This window comes from Talpa occidentalis, unplaced genomic scaffold (assembly GCF_014898055.3).
Source record: "Talpa occidentalis isolate TD23 unplaced genomic scaffold, MPIMG_talOcc4v2.1 talOcc4.10, whole genome shotgun sequence".
Taxonomy (NCBI): Eukaryota; Metazoa; Chordata; class Mammalia; order Eulipotyphla; family Talpidae; genus Talpa; species Talpa occidentalis.
The window spans coordinates 61,150,562-61,169,571 of NW_023600993.1; the positions used below are offsets into that span (position 1 = coordinate 61,150,562).

At 39.7% G+C, this 19,010-nt stretch overlaps 1 protein-coding gene across 7 annotated transcripts in view; it reads left to right on the top strand.

Annotated features, from left to right (window-relative positions):
- Positions 1–18,050, top strand: part of IKZF1 (IKAROS family zinc finger 1) — a 99,596-nt gene extending 81,546 nt beyond the window's left edge. For 5 of the 7 annotated variants that reach the window (XM_054695822.1, XM_037493358.2, XM_037493366.2 and 2 more), the window contains 2 exons: positions 5,221–5,355; positions 13,842–18,050. In XM_054695822.1, the coding sequence (XP_054551797.1) occupies positions 5,221–5,355; positions 13,842–14,542 (836 nt within the window). In that variant the 3' untranslated portion in view covers positions 14,543–18,050. The remainder of the gene's footprint in view (positions 1–5,220; positions 5,356–13,841) is intronic. The other 2 variants (XM_054695828.1, XM_054695830.1) reach the window with 1 other exon arrangement.
- The last annotated feature ends 960 nt before the right edge of the window (positions 18,051–19,010 follow it).

The following is a 19,010-nucleotide window of genomic DNA, read 5'->3' on the forward strand; positions in this document are numbered from 1 at the left end:
TGTTTGTTTTTTATGAGTTTTGATGTTTTTTGGTATACTGCATCATGAGATAGCACTTGACTCCAATCTTAGATAATGTAAAGTGAAAGATGTAGAGAGAGCACTGAGGAGACTGAATTCACTCAGAGGGATTGCAGTGTTAAAAAGAGCATCTTTCTAACTTTTTAAGATAAGAAATTTGTAAGTAAAAAGCCAACCTCTTTGAAAACACTTTATTTGGCACTCCCACTAAAAAAGTCATGATTGGTCTAAAGGGTAAAGGTTAAGTCGAACATCACCCAAAGCAGTGATAGTGAAGGCAAAGATAAAGAGCTGGGACTACATCAAATTAAAGAGCTTCTGCACAGCAAAAGAGACAATAACAAAAACAAAGAGAAACCCCACCGACTGGGAGAACATTTTTGCACACAACACTAATGATATTTTTTATTTATTTATTTTTTTTTTTATAGAGGCATGTTCCTTATTTATTTTATTTGTTTGTTTGTTTTGTTTATACATGCACTGGGTACAGTCAGAAGCGCGGGAGGGTGAGAGAATTCACCAGAGCCAGAGCGGGGAGCAGAGCAGGCAGGAGGACAAAAGTACACTGCTCAGGGGAGCAGCGGGCAGCAGGAGAGGTCTGCGTGCCATGTGGGACCCTCCTCCGGTGGCTGGGGAGCAGCCGGGGATCGAACCGGTGCCGCAGAGGCTGCGGGCAGCTTCCCAACCCAGCGCTCAACCGCTGCGCCACCAGGGGAGGCCCCACAACACTAATGATAAAGGACTGATCACAAAAATCTACAAAGAGCTGATGAGACTCAACAAAAACAAAGAAAATAATCCAGTCAAAAAATGGGCAGAAGAGCTAAAAAGAAACTTCTCTGAAGAGGAAATGCAAATGGCCAACAGGCATATGAAAAAATGTTCAACATCATTTGTAATCAGGGAAATGCAAATCAAAACTACAATGAGATACCATCTTACACCAGTGAGAATGGCACATATTAAAAAAACTAGCAACAACAAATGTTGGCGAGGGTGTGGAGAAAAAGGAACTCTCCTGCACTGTTGGTGGGAGTGCAAACTGGTCCAACCACTATGGAGAGCTTTGTGGAGATTTCTTGACCTACTAAACATAGAACTTCCATATGATCCAGCAATTCCACTCCTAGGTATTTACCCAAAGGACACAGTTACATCAATTCCAAAGAGCACCTGCACCCCTATGTTTATAACAGCACTGTTTACAATAGCTAAGCTTTGGAAACAACCCAAATGCCCAAAAATAGATGACTGGATCAAGAAGATGTGGTACATATACACCATGGAATATTACTCAGCATTCAAAAAAGATCAACACATGCAATTTGCAGCAACATGGATTGAGCTGGACGGGATCGTGCTCAGCAAAATAAGCCAGAAAGAAAAAGAAAATTAACGGATGGTCTCACTCATAGCAGGAATCTAGAAAACTTAAATAAGGGACCAGGAAAAAGAATAACTATAAGAAAGAAAATATCAAAATCAACAAACAACTATGAACCAGAGACACTCTATGGGAGGCGGGGGGCGGGGAAAGGAGGGATTGGGGTCAAAATAAGGGGGTTGTAATTGTATGGGGAATATAAAATAAAATTTAAATTAAAAAAAAGTTTAAGTTGAGAATTTATCAAGCCCCATTCAGTTTTCTGACTTTAATAAATGACCCATAAAGGAAACCCACCAGGGAATAGTCAGATTTTAAAAAATTTGTATCATTTAATTTTTTACCATGTTAAAACATAAATAATATAAAATTTATTCGGCGGCATTAACTACATTCAGGAATACTCCAGTTATTAATGGCTGATGAAAGTGCAGAGAATGGTCAGGATGAAGCCATAGGAATCGAAGTCTCAGCACCAAAAGGCAACATGTCACATGACCAAAGTTTTGGGGTTCTGTGCTGTCCTGGTCAACTGTGGTTCTGGGCACTGACGCTTGATTTTTTACTGGGGCTTAATCTTCTTACCTATAAAATGACAAGATCCCATTTCAGATATCATTTAGCTGCCCTCAAAGTCTAAGGTCTAATTTTAGAATGGGAAAGAACTGACAGTAGAAGAGGGGGAACTAGATATTTAATTACAATAGCAACAATATAGCAATTGTTGATTGGGGGGATAATTGAAGGATAACTATGCTGAGAGGATAACTATGCTCTTTTAAAATAGAAGAGATTATGCTCAGTGAAATAAGCCAGAAGGAAAGAGAAAAATATCAGATGGTTTCACTTATAGGAGGAATATAAGGGAACCAAATAAGGGATCAGGAAAAAATTATAATAATAATAAAGAAAAAAGCAAAACTAGCCACCAATTACAAATCAGAGACATTCTGCAGGGAAGGGGGAGGGAGAGGGATCAAAACAGGAGAGGGAACGAGCACAAGGGACTATGGTGATAATGCACGGATGAATTAGTGATGGGATTTTACAGAGACTATACCTGAGAAGAGAAAGCAAATATTGTACAAAATGAACAATGATGTAAAATATATATAAATATTTTTTTAAAAAAATCAAGTAAAAAGTATAAAATTTAAACACTCAGATACTGTATTTTTCTGAGAAAAATAAGTTAATGGATATAAGAAAGAAGTGCCCCTGACCAATGTTTAAATAAGTCATTTTTCAACTGGACAACTATTAAATGAGGACTTCTTATCTATAATACCAAGCCCTATTGCATATAATAATCTGAATGTCCCCATGGAATGAGAAGACAAAACAAAGAGGAGAGGCAGAAAATGAACACTGGTTTTCTCCAGTTTTTATGAATAATAATCAAAATATGGTAGGCTGAGGGATTTTTCCACTGAGATCCAGGTTCCAGTTTCATCTCTGCATCTGTGTTTGAATGTGACCCTGGGTTCATCCACTAAGTGGGAGTGATAGTTCCTGCTTGACCAGGCCTGAACAAAATTGCTCTGTGAGAAATGTGAGAAAAGGAATAGATGTGAGAATAAGGAGCACAGGCAGGCATCCAGACTGGTGTTATCCAAGTATTGACACCAAACACACAACCCTCCTCTATGTCCACATCAATAAGCATATATGTCAGTGATATATATTAAATAGTATTCTGTGGTCAGCATCAATTTAATCCTAAAATGTTAATGTATTCCCTTTGGTGATCAAATGATCGTAAACACCAAAATAATGTCTTCACATTCACAGTAAGTGCTAATTGAAGGAACTTTGAGTGTCAAGGGAACCCATAAAGCACCTTCTAGACTACATATGGGATTTGGAGGGCAGGCACTGCCTAGGGAGTCTTGGTCACTTAACCTTGCTGTGCTGGGACAGGTTGGGCCTGTGCCTTCTCTGGGGTTCTCATCTCTATCCTTCCCATATCCCCTAAAGCTGTCCCCCCAGAAATCAGACAGATGCTTACTCAGACTTTCTCTCTTAGTTTCCCTTAGGTTGGGTCCAATCTTTCATACTGGGTAAAAACAAAGCCTAGTTTGTAGGATGGGGGAAAGATTGGTTTTCCTGAATGTGTTTTTACTTAGTGAAAGACTTTTGGGCCATCTCTTGTAATTTTCTAATGTCTTATGGAAAAAGTAAGTTTCTCTTATGCCTTCAGTACACAGATTATGTTACAAGCCCTTAGAAGAGAACGCATCAGAGGAAAGCTTACCAGGGACAGGGAGCACGGAGCTCTTTTGTCCCTCACTATGAGAATTCTGAAGGTCTTGGCTCTCAGGAAGCCCAGTAGTCTTGGGGAGGCAGCCCTGCTGGCTGTGCCACAGGAACTCTGGGCAGGTCACATTGCAGAAGAAGGTGGACATAGCACAAAGCATGTTAGCTTGATAGATCAAAAGTACAACCAGTGGAATCGGGTTTTATGGATTTTATGTGCATCCTTCATATTATCGGGGTATAGGTTATTATGTGTGCCCATTTAATAAGACATCCACATATACAATTTTCAAAATTACATTTACCAGTAATAACCAATTTGTAATATACTTTCAAATTGTCATTCATAATAGCAATGAAGACAGGCTATTTAGAAATAATCTTAGCAGGTAATGGGAAGAAAATGATAAAGAGAGCTACCAAACCATCCTGAAACAAGAAAGAAAACTTCAATCTTCAAAGATCGAAGAGGAAGAGCAGACTGGATATATGTGTCCTTCGAAATCAAGGCTAACCTAAAATTAGTCTATAATTCTTATTGGAATTTGGTGACCATATATCATAAAGTGAATAAATTTATTTGTAAAAATAAATGAGAGACATGGCATTTCTCTTAGAAGAATAATGTCTGGGTTATATTAAAATGTAGCTTTAATATGGAATTTATGGGTAAATAGACAAATCAATATCAGATATGATTAAAACTTCCAGAAGTTATGTGATAAACCAGCATGTCTTATGTGAGAAAGAGGAAGCATATGTCAGTGGAATTGAAATGGACTATTCAGAAATGGTGTTAGAAGAATTGATTACCTATTTGGAAGATAATCAGTTTACATGTTCAGATATAGTTATAGTTCCAAAAATCAACAATAAAAACTAAATTGAAGATGAGACTAAAATATACAAAATTGTGTCTTCAATTATGGAAAGGAAGTTACCATGATCAACTAAAAAGAGCCTGTACATCAGCATTTATTGCCACATTTCTATGTTTTCTACTATATGCAGATACTATTTGATTTTCAGTCTGCTGTATATTCAGGGATAAGGAGCTTTAGGGTCACCCCCGCCCCATGGCCAGGATGCTATAGTGTAAGAGCAGCCATGTTTCTTTCTGCATCACAGTTTACTATGCAGAGGATATAGTCAAACCCTTAGATCATTTCTAGCCCTGACAGTTCTTTGGTTCTCAGAGGGCTGTTGTCAATATTGACTAAGTTAATGGATTTGGGAATATTTGGAAAAATGAAGGGGACTTGTCATAGGGTCACAATCATAAACCAGCTTCTGGTGACAGTGAGAGGGTTTGTTCCTTTGAACTTGAGGACTGGCATGCAGTCAACAGGTGTCATTAGCAGGTGGCCTATCTTTGTCTTTTCTATCTCTTGTTCAACCTCTGTCTGGAAGCTTTTCTAGGAAGATTAGAAATAATTTGTACAAAGGGCCTGGATTTTGTAAGCATTTAACAAATGTCAGATTTAACATTGGACACAACTGAACCCTTTCACCATAAGCATTGCTAAACTGGCCTCTCTAACTGTCTTTAACTTTAGTAATGAAAGAAGAAAATAATCACAGTGAAATGGCAGAAGACCTGTGCAAGATAGGATCAGAGAGATCCCTCGTGCTGGACAGACTAGCAAGTAACGTCGCCAAACGTAAGAGCTCTATGCCTCAGAAATTTGTTGGTAAGAGTTAAACGTTTGCTGTCTCTTAAAAAACAACTATGTGGATTTTATATATTTAGGTTGTCATTAGTTGAGGATAGAAAAAAGAAAAAAGTCCTTCAGTTTTTAGAGAGCAAAACTGATAAGCTTAAGATTTCTTAAATATCTTAGAATTTTTCCAGAAAGTCTACTAAAAATACTAACTCTGTCTTTAGCATTCTTCCTAGATGTAGCCCTGAACATCTGAACACCCAGTCACACCGACCTGTAGATGTCCCCTATCCATTTGGGGGTGGCCAGGTCATTGTGCATAGGGTGGAGCCAACAGGGGGCCTAGCTCAACAGGGGGATCCCCACACCACATGGACACCCCCCTCCCTGAGCAGCCTCTAAATGTCAGATCCTTGTTCTTCACATGAAGCTCCTAGCACTCCCAAATTGGGACACCTTGAAGACCTAATGGGCAGAATGGCACAGCAGCTCACCCATATGAAGTGAAGCTCACCCATAGGAAGTGCCCATTGAAGAAGGCGCATGGCTGTGATTGCTGCCATGACTGTTGAATCTCTACCTATAAGGGATAAAAGGAAAAGTGAGGTGGACCTTTCCTCTGGGAGCTTGTTGCCAGTGTAGTGTAGGTGGTAGACAAATGTGCCAATAACCATCATCCAGGCCAAACATCCAAGAATAAGAATAAATGACAACTACACAGTTGGAAGAGTAAGAACTCACTGAGCTTGGGGACCCAACTTAAAATGGCAGTGCAGACCCACATGTGAACATTGTCACTTGACGAAATTATTCAACTTCTCCAAGCCTTGGTTCCATTCTTTATGTATCTCACAGAATTTTATGAAGATAAATGGACACCAAAGAAGTGAGGATATTTATAAATCCTCAATGTGAAGGTCAACTATTATCAGAGGGATAATATCCAGGAAAGATGTCCACAGAAAGTCAAAGGTCATTCCAGAGGACAGTATCACAGGGAAAGGGTTTTGTCCACAAAAGAGGCTCATGGAAGGAGAGTTATGTCCAGGGAAGAGACTTACAGGGAGAAGATAATGTCCAGTAAAAAGTATCAGTAAAAGCTTTGTGAAGCTGGCTGTGTATGGAGAAATAGCTTTTAGCACAATACAGGTGGTAGGGGAAAAGGAGAAGATTATAGACAAATGACAAAAATAATAAGAAATGGTGATGCTGGCTTTTAGGACCAGAGAGGAACATGTGGGACATAATTAAGTTTCTGAGCTAACTTACAAGACCATAGGGAAGTTCCAGGCAATAGAGTGAATGGCCTTTGAATAGCAAAGTGAACAATATGTTGGTAATTCAATAAGCAGAAAAAAACATTGACTTTTTTTTTTTTGAAGCAACATTTTGGAAATTAGGAGACAGCAAGAGTCAATAATTGATTGGATAAGGAAAAGGGATGGGGCAGTGGTAGCACTCATAGAGAGAGGGTGATAAGGAGGTGGAAGAGGCATATAGGTCAGTGCTGGGAATGATGGAACCCTTGAATTGTGGTGACTCTGGTGGAATAGTATGTTATTTACAGCCAGGTTCTGGAAAGAGAGTTCTGGTTTGATTTGCTAATTTTCAAGGACTTCCTGGTGTAGATGCTATACTCAGACTGGGAACTATATATTGGGAACTATTTATCTGTCAAGAATGCGGTTAATGCCTCTGAGAGAGGCCCTCACTTCTTATAGTACAACAGGAAGAGGGGAGGACAGAGGAGAAGCCAAATTCTGGGAGATTCAGCCTCTTTTGTGCAGCCTAAAATAAGCTCCATTTTGATCTGATTTAAATAAGAGTGTCATAGGTTGAAAGGTATAGGGGAGAAAAGAGTTAATTCTTTAAAAATGTCTTTGGAAATCACTGGCTAGAGACACTTAATGAGGAATTATCCACATAAATGTGAACTTTTAGATTATGGAAGGACCTACTTCTTGAGGATTTTCTGGTCATGGTCAGATAACTGGGAGATCATGTCCAGTAAAAGCTTTGTGAAGCTGACTGTGTATGGAGAAATAGATGGTGGGAATCAAGTAGCACTGGCTGAGGTAGAAATACAACCTGGCACCTCCCTGCCAGGTATGTACAGTGAGAACAGTTGGGAGGTGACTGAGGAGATGGAGCAAAGCAAGTGTGTCCAAGAATTGTTAACAGCCACTGACTTTGGGAAGCAAGGTTTGACTGCCTCCTTCAGATTAAGAAACTGGAGAATGTCTCTCTCATAGAGAGAGGATGGTAAGGAGGTGGAAGAGGCATGTAGGTCAGTGCCGGGAGTGACGGAACCCTTGAATTATTTGAAAAATGAATATTTGCAGCCCATTTTAATTTTGGAGACTTCAAACTAAATGAGATCATATGTGAAACTCTCCTGTATCCCCTTCTATTGAGACAATAATTTAGGCATTGACTTTAGAAGTTTCTATATTTAAAACAGCAACAATAAGCCCTCTCATCAAACTAAGTTAGGATGAAAAAGAGAGGTGGAACACACTGGAGATGTATAAAAGGAAGAGTAGGAGGAAGATCGTTAGAGTGGAGTTTGAGAAAAGGGCTCACAGAGTGGGCATTATATGAGATTTTTCCCCAAAAGTGTAGTGATTGGCAATCTATTGATATTTCTAAAATAATGTCCCTTCTTTATTTGGTAAAATAATACCCAAAGCCTGCCATCTCCTCACTTCAATTTGGTGAAATTTCAGTCACTCCTAACTTGTCAGAGTTTCTCCATCTCCAAAACAAAAAGGAGATGGATCTCAAAATACCTTCAGCCTCTATGTGCTATGTTTTTCCATTATATAAATTCAAAAAGATCATGTAGGAAAGCAAATGTTGTCATTCATGCTGGCTCTGTAGTGATGGAGCTGAAAGAGTCCTGGGTTTGCATTCAAGAAGCTAGGTTCAGGGTCCAGCTGCATCTATGACTGGCTGGACTTAGCGGCCCCATCTATTAAGTGGGTGTGATGCCAGCTGCCCTGCCTCCTTTCTCAAGGCAGTACTTTGAATCAAAAAAGAGGAGATGGGGGCCTTGCTGGCATCAGCACTATGAAGCTATCTGCAGCCACTGTAGCACCGGTTCGATCCCTTGCCAGGGAGGTGACCCACATGGCGCAGCAGACCTCTCGTGTCTCACCCAATGCTCCCCTCAGCAGTGTATTTCAGTGGATCCACCTGTTCTGCTCCCCACTCTGACTCTGGTGGGTTCTCTCACCCCCTGCACCTCTGGCCTGCACCCCAGCTCTTGTATGCATGAATAAATAAATTTTTTTTAAGAAAAGAGATGGTTTGACAGTAAAAGGAAATAGAAGAGAAAAATAACAATGATCAATATTCCTGTAAACCATTATAATTATCTTAGTATATATTCTCTTTTTCTTATGGAAAAGGTCCTGTTGTGCTATTAAAATGACACCTTGTTAATATAACGAATTTATATTTTAAATCAATCATAAAGAACCTTAATTCAGTAATGAATGTTTTAAAATCGCTATAAAAAACCAACACCCAGAAATTACCATGAAAAGTAGTTGAACATCATTCTAAACATATTTCTGTTCCTGTAGCTAGGCATAGGTAAGATGATGAATAGGTGGCTTGATAGACATAGGTGTGAAATAATTATTTCTATAAAGAGTCTGTCATATTATAGATGCTGTTTCAAATGAAAGTATCATATTTATCCATCTTAAATTTAAGAGGTGAACAAGAACCAAACACAACTGGAAAAATAGCTCATCTTCATAAATTTTTTCACAAGGATTAATTGAAAAGATACTTTATGAAAAACATTAATGAGTCCTTCAAATAACTTTTAGTCAATTCGTTTCAATTTAGGAATTTCTTCTGATTCACAAACTAAGGACATTATTTTTTCAGTATATTGAGATTTTTGCATTCTTCAGCTTCATAATATTAAGATACTAGTATGTAAATCACAACTCTTATAACAATTCAGCTATTTATTATTAGTTCTATAGTTAAATAGAGTCAAGTTTCAGACCAAGTCCTTTTTATTGCTATTTCTATTTATTTTGAGTAATGTCTTAATTGAGTGGATCTCACATTCAAGCAACTTTTTTTCCAAAAGATTCCAGAGTTATTTAGAATTTGATGGTTTTTGCCCCTTGGTTTTCTACTTGGAGAACATGTTGACAGAATGAATGGTTTTAGGTCACTCTTTTTATCCCCTGATAACTTTTTAGATCTTGCCTTGACAACTGGTAGCATTGTTTGTTGAATGTTCCTATGGAGATGTTTAAGGCCAGTCTGACATTCTGTTCTTAAAGGTGATTTCCATTTTCTCCCCGAATCCCTGGAGTTTTTCTTTAAGTGTTTTAACCTTAAATACCCTATCAGGGATGGGTCTCTTTTGTATTCTGAATAAAAAAATTCCTGGTATTTTAATCTGGGGAATCCCTTTTTCTCTTTATTTCTTGGAAATTATATTCTTTATAAATATATCTTTTCCATCTCTTGTGGTAAGTATTCAGGGATACCCATTTGCCCTTTTGTTAAATAATTTGTCTTCCATATCTGTTAGCATTTCTTTATCTTTATATTACATAAATTCAGTGTTTTTACCTTATTTTGCCCCCATGTTAGTAATTCCATTTTTAATAACTTATGTTCTGTTTCTTACAACTTCTAATTCATGTTTTTAATTATTTAATAATAATGACTGGGACCTCATTTTGTTGCCTGTGATCTGAAATATTTTTAACGTTATTCTTTGGTTTTAGCATTCTGTCTTTCAGTATTTTTTTTTTATTGAGTCCATCTCACAAAGCAATTATGAGACATTTACTCTCTTCTGTGAATTAAGTGTTTTTCTTCCCTAGGATGGGCTTATTGGTCTGTATTTTACTTCCTTTCTTCCCTTGCATAGCTAGAAAATATTTTCACAGTAACTATGACATTTCTTTTCATCTTGATTGTTCTACTTAGACTGATATGTCTTGATTGACATTTCGACTTTCTTCCCACTGTATTTGAGACATTTTTTTTTTCCCTGTGAGAGCTATTGATTTTTCTAAATCCTGAAAGAATGCCAAGGATGGGTGGGGGAAATTCAGGTGAGGAAAGTGCAGTCTTTGTTAAAGTCTTTCTCTCTGTTTTCTCAACGCATTCTGAGATGTGGTTAAATGTCCTCAGCCAGTTACCATCATGCCTGGTGGAGGAGTACTTTCCAGTCCCTCTGGGGACACTCTGCACTTCTAGACCGTTACCCTGTAGCAGCCAGAACTTAACCTTGTTGTAAGAGCCAACTTCATACTTCACCGGTGTTTCCTGATTCTCACAGGAAGAAATTTCAGCTGCTCTTTGATCTGGATTTATTCTCAATAGAGATAAGAATATTAGGAAGATTGCTGAGGATTTTACTGATTTGTTCCTAGGCATTTTAAGAGAGATCAGTGATCAAACTCTGCCGGGTGTCTCATGCTGAAACTTTTCCTTGCACCTTGTTTTTTATTACTATTTCATTGAATGTCTTCCTTTCTTTAGCTGATTGACAAAGTGGATTTTGTGGGGGTATTTTTTTCATGTTGTGGAGTAGAAGGAAAATTCTATAGGTAGTTTTAATATGCCATGGTAGTCTGAAATATACATTGCTTTTCTTCCTATTCATTTGTTGCTAGTACCATGTTTTAAAAAACAGATTTCAGTAGTTGCTTGCAAAACCACAGAACCATGACTTTGGAGAGAAACAGGATTATTAGGTAGGGAGTACTTTTATACTATCAGAATTGGCCACAAATTCCACCTCTTCCCCTCCTTGTTGGGTTTATTGGAGTGATAGACTAGGGTACCAGCCAGACAAGATTCATGTTGTTCTGGGGTTAGTGTTATAAAACATCTAGCTCCTTAACACAAAAGCAGACAAAAAGAAATTATGTGATTTCTGTAATGTTATCTGGTTATTTCTTCAAACCTTTAGAAGCTTTTGTGATCCCTGCCAACCAGCTTGCAAAGAGAGTCCTCTCTGTTCCATTGCTGCAGTGGGTGTGCCTGCCCAAGAAGTTCTCTGTAATCTAAGGATCACATTGACCCATTATCAGGGCACGTGAGACTCCTGACAGCAGGAGATTAAATGAATGGAAGCTGGGCCGTTATGTGATAAATATCCATTACAAAGCAAGAAATGAGACCTTCAGATATTTTATAGTATGATAAGGCTTATTCCTAAACAACCATCAATGATCCTCAGTTATTTTTCTTTTTCCAAAAGGTACTATTAGTATATTTTTTAAACTCTGAAATTGTCCTTCTCTTGTTGAGAACTAGAGAAGAACTGGAGGTCAATTGTCAACATGGAAAGAGTGAGTTCCCAATACCACCACCCTCACCACCACCCCTTAGTAATAACCAGACTCTTGCGGGAGTCTTGAAATAATTCCCTTCCCTTTGCCCACCCCCAATCTGTTCTTTCCCAGTGAGTGGGAAGGGCACATGCTACCTTCAAACCCTTCTGTGGTATCCTTTTTCCTTTGGACAAAGCCTCTGTTGGGTCTAGCCCTGTCTGCCAACATAATGCTGCTCTTGCTGCCCCTACCTGGAGCTCTGCCCTTCCTCTTTTACCATTCCTTCTAAACCGCAGCTGCTTTACTACCCTGGTTGTGTGTGTGTGTGGCGGGGGCGGGGGGTGATCCCCAGTGCTAGAACCCAAAATCCCACTCACATGGTAGACTCCTCCTAGATCAAAACCCTGAGGAACACCCCTCTTCATCTTCATATGACTTCTCAGACTGGAATGCTCTGTTTGTGTGATCATGCTTTAGTGTCTATGACTGTTGTCGGCAGTGTGCTGCTGCTGAAGGGGCTAACTTCTTCTTACTCATCTTTCTGTGCCCAGTCTGGTCTGGGCCAGGCTGTGGTGCATGCTCCATGAAGATGTGTTGAAGGAAGGAAAGAAACAGAAAGAAACGTAAATGTAAGCTGTTTAGATAAGCCCATGGATGGTCTCATGTGTTTTTATTTATGAATTAACCATCACTAAAAGTAAAGCAAAGCAGTAGTCCTGACAATAACATTGCAAACAGTTAAATACTGAACTTCCTAGTTAAGTCTTGGTTTATACTGACTTAAAACCAATCTAACAAACAGGTATATTTTCAAAGAAATTCCTTTTATTTCTTTATGAAAATGTTTACTTGGAAACTAATTACAAGAAACCAAAACTAGTCACAGATTTCACCTTTCCAGTGTAGGAGCTTTCCTCCTCCTACAAACCCTGGCATCAGATCAAAAGTTTCTTGAGGTGACTTACTCTCTCTGAAAAGTCCTCAGCTTAGATATCGATCATGCTTAGTAATTTTTTTGAGAATAAATAAATTCTGCAACATTCTGCCTTGTAGCTTTCTCAGTTTTCTCCCAACTTCCCTCCATATCTCCTGCTGCACATGGCTCCAGTGCTGCTAGGGTTTGAAAGGCAAATTTGTGGATTTCTAGAACCTGTAAGTCTGAGTGTCCTTGATACTCTCACATCAAATCAGAGCCCTTTCAGCTTTCTGTTATTTACAAGAACAATATTTTATTATAAATAACACAGTAGAAATTTGAACAAGTTGGGGATTAAGAGCACAGTTTTCCTTCCACCAATCAAATATCATAGTATAATTTATAGTCTGCCCTCCACATCTGCAGATTCAAGCAACCAACCTCCAGCATGGATGGTAGAATCCTTAAATATAGATCCATGCATAGAAAAATGTTGTATATGGTACAACAGACCTCTTCTGACTTGCCCACTGCTCCCCTCAGCAGTGTATTTCAGTCAATCTGCCTGTTCTGTTCCCCACTCTGTCTCTGGTGAATCCTCTCACCCCCTGCACCTCTGGCCTGTATACCCCAGTTCTTGTGTGCATAAATAAATAAATCTTTAAAAAAAAGAAAAAAAAGAAAAATGTTGCATATAAGTGGACCTTTTCAGTTTAAATCCATATTGTCTAAGGATCAACAATATGCAATTTTCATGTATTTTTATTAAATTTTATTTTAGAGAAAGGTATGAATTTAAAATTTTATCACAGCTTTTCACATAAGTATATTCACATTATTCTGACTCATTATGCAATTTAATTAAATAAATGCATGAGAAATTAACTAGTTATTGTAAATTACTTAAAGCACTATATTGAAAATATGCCACTTGAGTATTCATCTTAAATTAAATGATAGTGTTGAATTATATACGAAAAGGCATAAGGACTGGTTTAGTCTATTTGATATATGCTATTTAAGTTGGCATGCACATATTTCTTATTCATTTGCTCATTTGCTCAGCCAGATTTGTTTAAATGCCAACTCTGGACAGGTCCCTCTGCTATGTGTCCAGGGCAGAAACAGTTCAACCTTTGCCTGTTTTGGAGATTTTCATGTAAGTGTCTGAGAGCAAACCAAGAGCCATGAGATTGAATACCCCCTTTGATGTAGATTTTACCTGTTGCTGCCAGGCACACAGTAACTCAGGCCTCACTGTCATCTGCTTCCCACAGGGGACAAGTGCCTGTCAGACATGCCCTATGATGGCAGCACCAGCTACGAGAAGGAGAATGAGCTAATGCAGACCCACGTGATGGATCAAGCCATCAATAATGCCATTAGCTACCTTGGGGCTGAGTCCCTGCGCCCCCTGGTGCAGACACCCCCAGGTAGCTCCGAGGTGGTCCCAGTCATCAGTCCCATGTACCAGCTTCACAAGCCCCACTTGGAGGGGCCCCCACGTGCCAACCACTCCGCCCAGGACAGCGCTGTGGAGAATCTGCTGCTGCTCTCCAAGGCCAAGTCAGTGTCTTCTGAAAGGGAGGCATCCCCCAGCCAAGACTCGACAGACACCGAGAGCAATAACGAAGAGCAGCGGGGTGGCCTCATCTACCTGACCAACCACATCAACCCCCATGCCCGCAATGGCCTGTCCATCAAGGAAGAGCACCCAGCCTATGATGTGCTGCGGGCAGCCTCCGAGAGCTCTCAAGATGCCTTCCGGGTGATAGGCACAAGCGGGGAGCAGATGAAGGTGTACAAGTGCGAACACTGCAGGGTGCTTTTCCTGGACCACGTCATGTACACCATCCACATGGGCTGCCATGGCTTCCGTGATCCTTTTGAGTGCAACATGTGTGGCTACCAGAGTCAGGACAGGTATGAATTCTCATCCCATATCACACGGGGGGAGCACCGCTTCCATATGAGCTAAATGCCCCAGCTGCACACGCCACCCAAGAAAAGCACAAACCATTACTGCCCCCCTCCTACCAGTGGATGGACTGGATGAGAACCTTGTGCTTTAATTTCTAGGTGGTTTTTGTTTTGTTTTGTTTTGTTTTGTTTTAAGCTAATTGGTTGCCATGTGATTTGCTTTTGAAAACAAAAAGATTTCATTGTTAGATGTGGGTGTACATTCAACACTCCACCCCCAAATTGCTGTTACTAGATGTTTCCATAAACTGCTAGCTGAAATCCCCCCACCTGTTGCCTCCTAGAATCCCCCTCCTCCAAGCAATGTGTCATTTTCAGAAAGAAAGTTATAAAAACAGGCCAAAGTCTGGGCACGAATGTGCTGGCTCCTGTGCCAAGCAGAGGACTCCCACACCAGGTGTGATTTCTTAGGTCCTAGCAGCAGTGGGTCACCACCTGAGCTGACTTTCAGGTGAACAATACAGGTGAGCAGACCTTAAAGATGCTCCCATAGCAGACTTGAGCACTGCATCATATTCTTCATAGGAAGCAAATTGTTGGGGCAAAGTTGTAATTATTGGTTCCCTTGCAAAGGGAGACAGGATGCATTGGAAATTCTTTTAGATTCATTCCCAATTTCCACACTGCTATGACATTGCTTGGAAGGCTGCAAGACTTCCCAGGCTTGCTGTCAGTTGCAAGGAACTCAATGTTCCTGTGACCCCATCTGGAAACTACTGTTTCTGCTTTTTTATTTCCACAACTTTAATGACCCCAAGTCTATCACTACATTTTTAATACCAGTCCTGAAATTTGGACCATGATTCTTTTTGAATCTTGCAAACAGTGAAATGTCTCTGAAACCAAAGCTTTAGTTCACAGTCCCCACATGGTTCCTTGGATATATTTCTTCACTGGCTAGTTCTACCAGAAGGCTATTTGTCTGCAGAAGTCCCATCCTAGACATCCTTTTAGCCAAGCAGCTGTTTTGTTTGTAAGTATAGGCCTGAATAACTTATTGCCAGTTCCCTATCTGCATATTATTTTTTTTAAATTCATAAAAGAATTCAGAATATCATTAATTTTCAGATCAATGAAATAGGACAAGTGAAGTCCATCCAATGTTACTAACACACAGAAAACCTACTTATTTGAAACCAAACTTTCAAAAAATCTGAAACGTACTCCTCTGAGGACAAAGCAATACCCATGTGCCCATACAACATTAGGACACATTGCCCCATACCATTTTTCACTAGGAAATTGATTCAGGGTAATCATGTCATTCTTACTTCCTGTTTCAGATCTGACAAGAAAAGGACAGGTGGCACTAGAGGTGAGAGTGAGTGTTGGTCTCACTGCAGTGCTTGGGGAAGGGTCTTCCTCAATGTTAATTCTATTGGCAGGACAGTAATCCCAAACACTTTAGCAAGGAAGAACATATAATTTCAAGGGTTTGCAGTACTTTGCTTCTCCCAACTTATCCTAATGTGAACAAAAAGATACAAAGGGAAAACTGCACAGGCACCTCCACATTTAACCTAAATCTGGGGTCTTCACCACAAGGATATTTCCTTGTGGGAGATTTTCCCAAGCATCCTGAGAAGTTTGGCAGCATCCCTGGTAACGACAAACTAAATGACATAAGCACCTCCAATTTGAAACTTACAATCTCTTTAGAAGTTGCCAAATATTTCCTGGAGGGCAAATTAACCCTGGCAGAGAACCCCTGCTTAAATGAATTCTTAACCAGTTGAAGGTCTGCAAAGTCTTCCAGAGATAAAAGCATTGGAAAAAATCTTCCCAGGTCACAATCTGGAACCTGACTCATGTTCCTTTGGAGTCATTTTAAATTTTATAAATGAATTATTCGCCTTCAGTCTTGACAAATACACCTGCTCCCGTGCACCTGAGTTTTGTTGAAAGGATGGAGTTCACAAAAATATTCTAGAGCCTTAGGTTTTCTTTGCTTACCAAGGGTGTGGCATTTTGAAACTGGAAATGGTAATAATTTAGATAGTGGCACAGGGATGCACTGAGTAAAGGAGCGGAGAGGAGCAGGCTGTTGTCAGCCTCAGTTCAACATGCAGTTACAGAAAGAGGGTGACATATTGCTTAGGTTTCCAGTTTACTGGCCAATTTTACCTGCCCTGTTCTCCATCCCATACAGTCATTTGGTTGAAAGGAGTTATTTTTCCTACTGGCTTCAAACAAAGCTTGACTGTAAATAGTGACTAGGAGAGTTCTTTTCTAAAATGTTCCCCCTTCCTCCCCTTGTCTTTTAGTCAATATAACTGTCTACCACACATCTTTCTGTTGTGGTTTTATAATGTAACCATTTTACTTTGAAATTATTGTATTTAAAGTAGGGTTTCATAGAATATCAACAAGTAAGTAAATTATGTTCAAAAGGCAAACATGTTCTGTACCCAAAGCTGTTTGTGTTTTTCTATCTAGCAGTAAGAGTAGGATTTTGCATGACCTCTCACACTTTTTTGTTCTGTGGTTTGTTCTCTTGTCTGATGGTATGAGTGTGAGTGTGTGTACTGAAATGTGTCTACATTTCATGCACCCTCGTTGTGTTTAAAATAAATACAGAAAAACAAGGATTGTGAGGATCCTTGATCTATTGGCTATGAGAAATCCCTTTTAGTGTCCCTGCCCCAACTCTGCCACCTACTCACTTGACAAAGGAATCTACCTTCCCTACCCAGGTCCCCTCTGAACATGTACCATAGAGTGTGGGATTATCCTAGTTGAAGAGTCCCTTTAAAAAACTGCATTATCATTTCTTTATCACCCAAGGGTGTCCCAGCACCTATCACTTCAGATATAAGTAGGTTCCATGTCCATTTTGGAAGCAAGCACGTAATGAAATCTTAGAATCTTCACCGAGGAAGAGAGTTACCTCTTGTGGAAATATGTGGTTCTATGTTTCTTTTTTTCTGGTTTTGTTTTGATTGACTCTATTGTAGTATCATCTTCTTGCAAAAATAAAAGCAAGGTGAAATGGATTTATGTGGACAAGTTATGCAGCAAATGTATTTGTCTATCCTTCACTTCTCGAGTTCCAGCAATAATGAAGGGTAGCTATATCTAAAATGCAGTTATTTCACTCATTCAGTTCAATGTGTGTTTTTCCACTTTCAAAATGAACCAAAAGCAGTCTTCTTTAAGAAAAATGGGCATCAGAACTTAAAAAGGAGATTCTCTGTTGGTAATAGCACTCACTGTGAATAAGTGTAACAGGATATTAATATGCAATATTGTTTCCGATACTTTCTAATACTTTTTTACAATGTTGTATGTGGTGATTGTTAAGGTCTAATCAGTTGTACCCAATGCAGCTTTAGGTCTTAAGCTGCCACTCTGGCAAGTACATGTACAGGATTGTAAATGCAGTTTTATCTCCAAGCTGCCTCTCTGCTGATGTTAAATTATTTCTGTTTAGCTGTGAAGAAGGGGTATGCTCCTCGAGGAAGGATTTCCTCCTTTTGTACACATTTTGAGATGCTTCTTCTGTAATGATAGAGCAAATAAATACAAAAAAAAAAAAAAACAACCAAAAAAAACTGTCTGTGTCATCTAGTGTATGAGAAGGGCTCCTTCGCAGGTAGAGATTACAGCCTGAGTTGGCAATCCTATGTGCTGGGGTGCACCCTATGTTACTGGCACAAAGGTTTAGTTTAGCAGGCTAACTGCCTCCTGTTCATAACTGTGCTTGGCTCTTGGCGCCGAATCTCAGTCAAGAAATACACTCCTGGTCTTCCCAGAACACTGCACAATGCCACAAGTCAGACCTGGGCAGGTTGCACAGAGACTGTGACCCACTGCAGTGACAGCCCCTTACACAGTCATCCTGCATAGCTGCCCACTTAGGTCGGGGTAAACAGGCCACAGAACCGAATACTGAAAGCACTCCCTCTGTGGAAATCCTCTGTCCTTTGGAGAAATAGCTGGACATCCTGTGGGTTCAGGCTAGTAAGTAAAGTTAAGTGACCATTTGGTCACAACATTTAATGCAACATTTGTATAACCTTTTATCCAAATGAGGTAAAACTCTAACAGATCATCATCAGCTCACTGTACTGCTTCACACAGGCCTGGCTTGGGCTCCACCGACGTTCCCGCAGTATCAATTTCCAAGATGGCATCTTTGAAAGTATCCAGAGTCAGATAGATAAATGTGATGATATACACACCCATCTAAAGTTGGGCCACCATGTTACTTCTAAGTGATCATTGGTTAAATGAATCAATGATAGAGGCATGTCTAGCAATATCCTGGGCCCAACCTCAAGAGAAAGGGTGATTGGAAAGTGCTGACTAGAAAGGGTCGGGGTTTGAGGGTGAGATAGGAACACTCCTAACTCCTTATGAAACTTAATAAATATGTTGAAGGAATCATGAGAGAAGGAGCTGCTTCCCCTACTCATTCCCAAGCCCTTTGGTTCTTCATGGAGACCTTGGAGCCCCAGGACATGGTA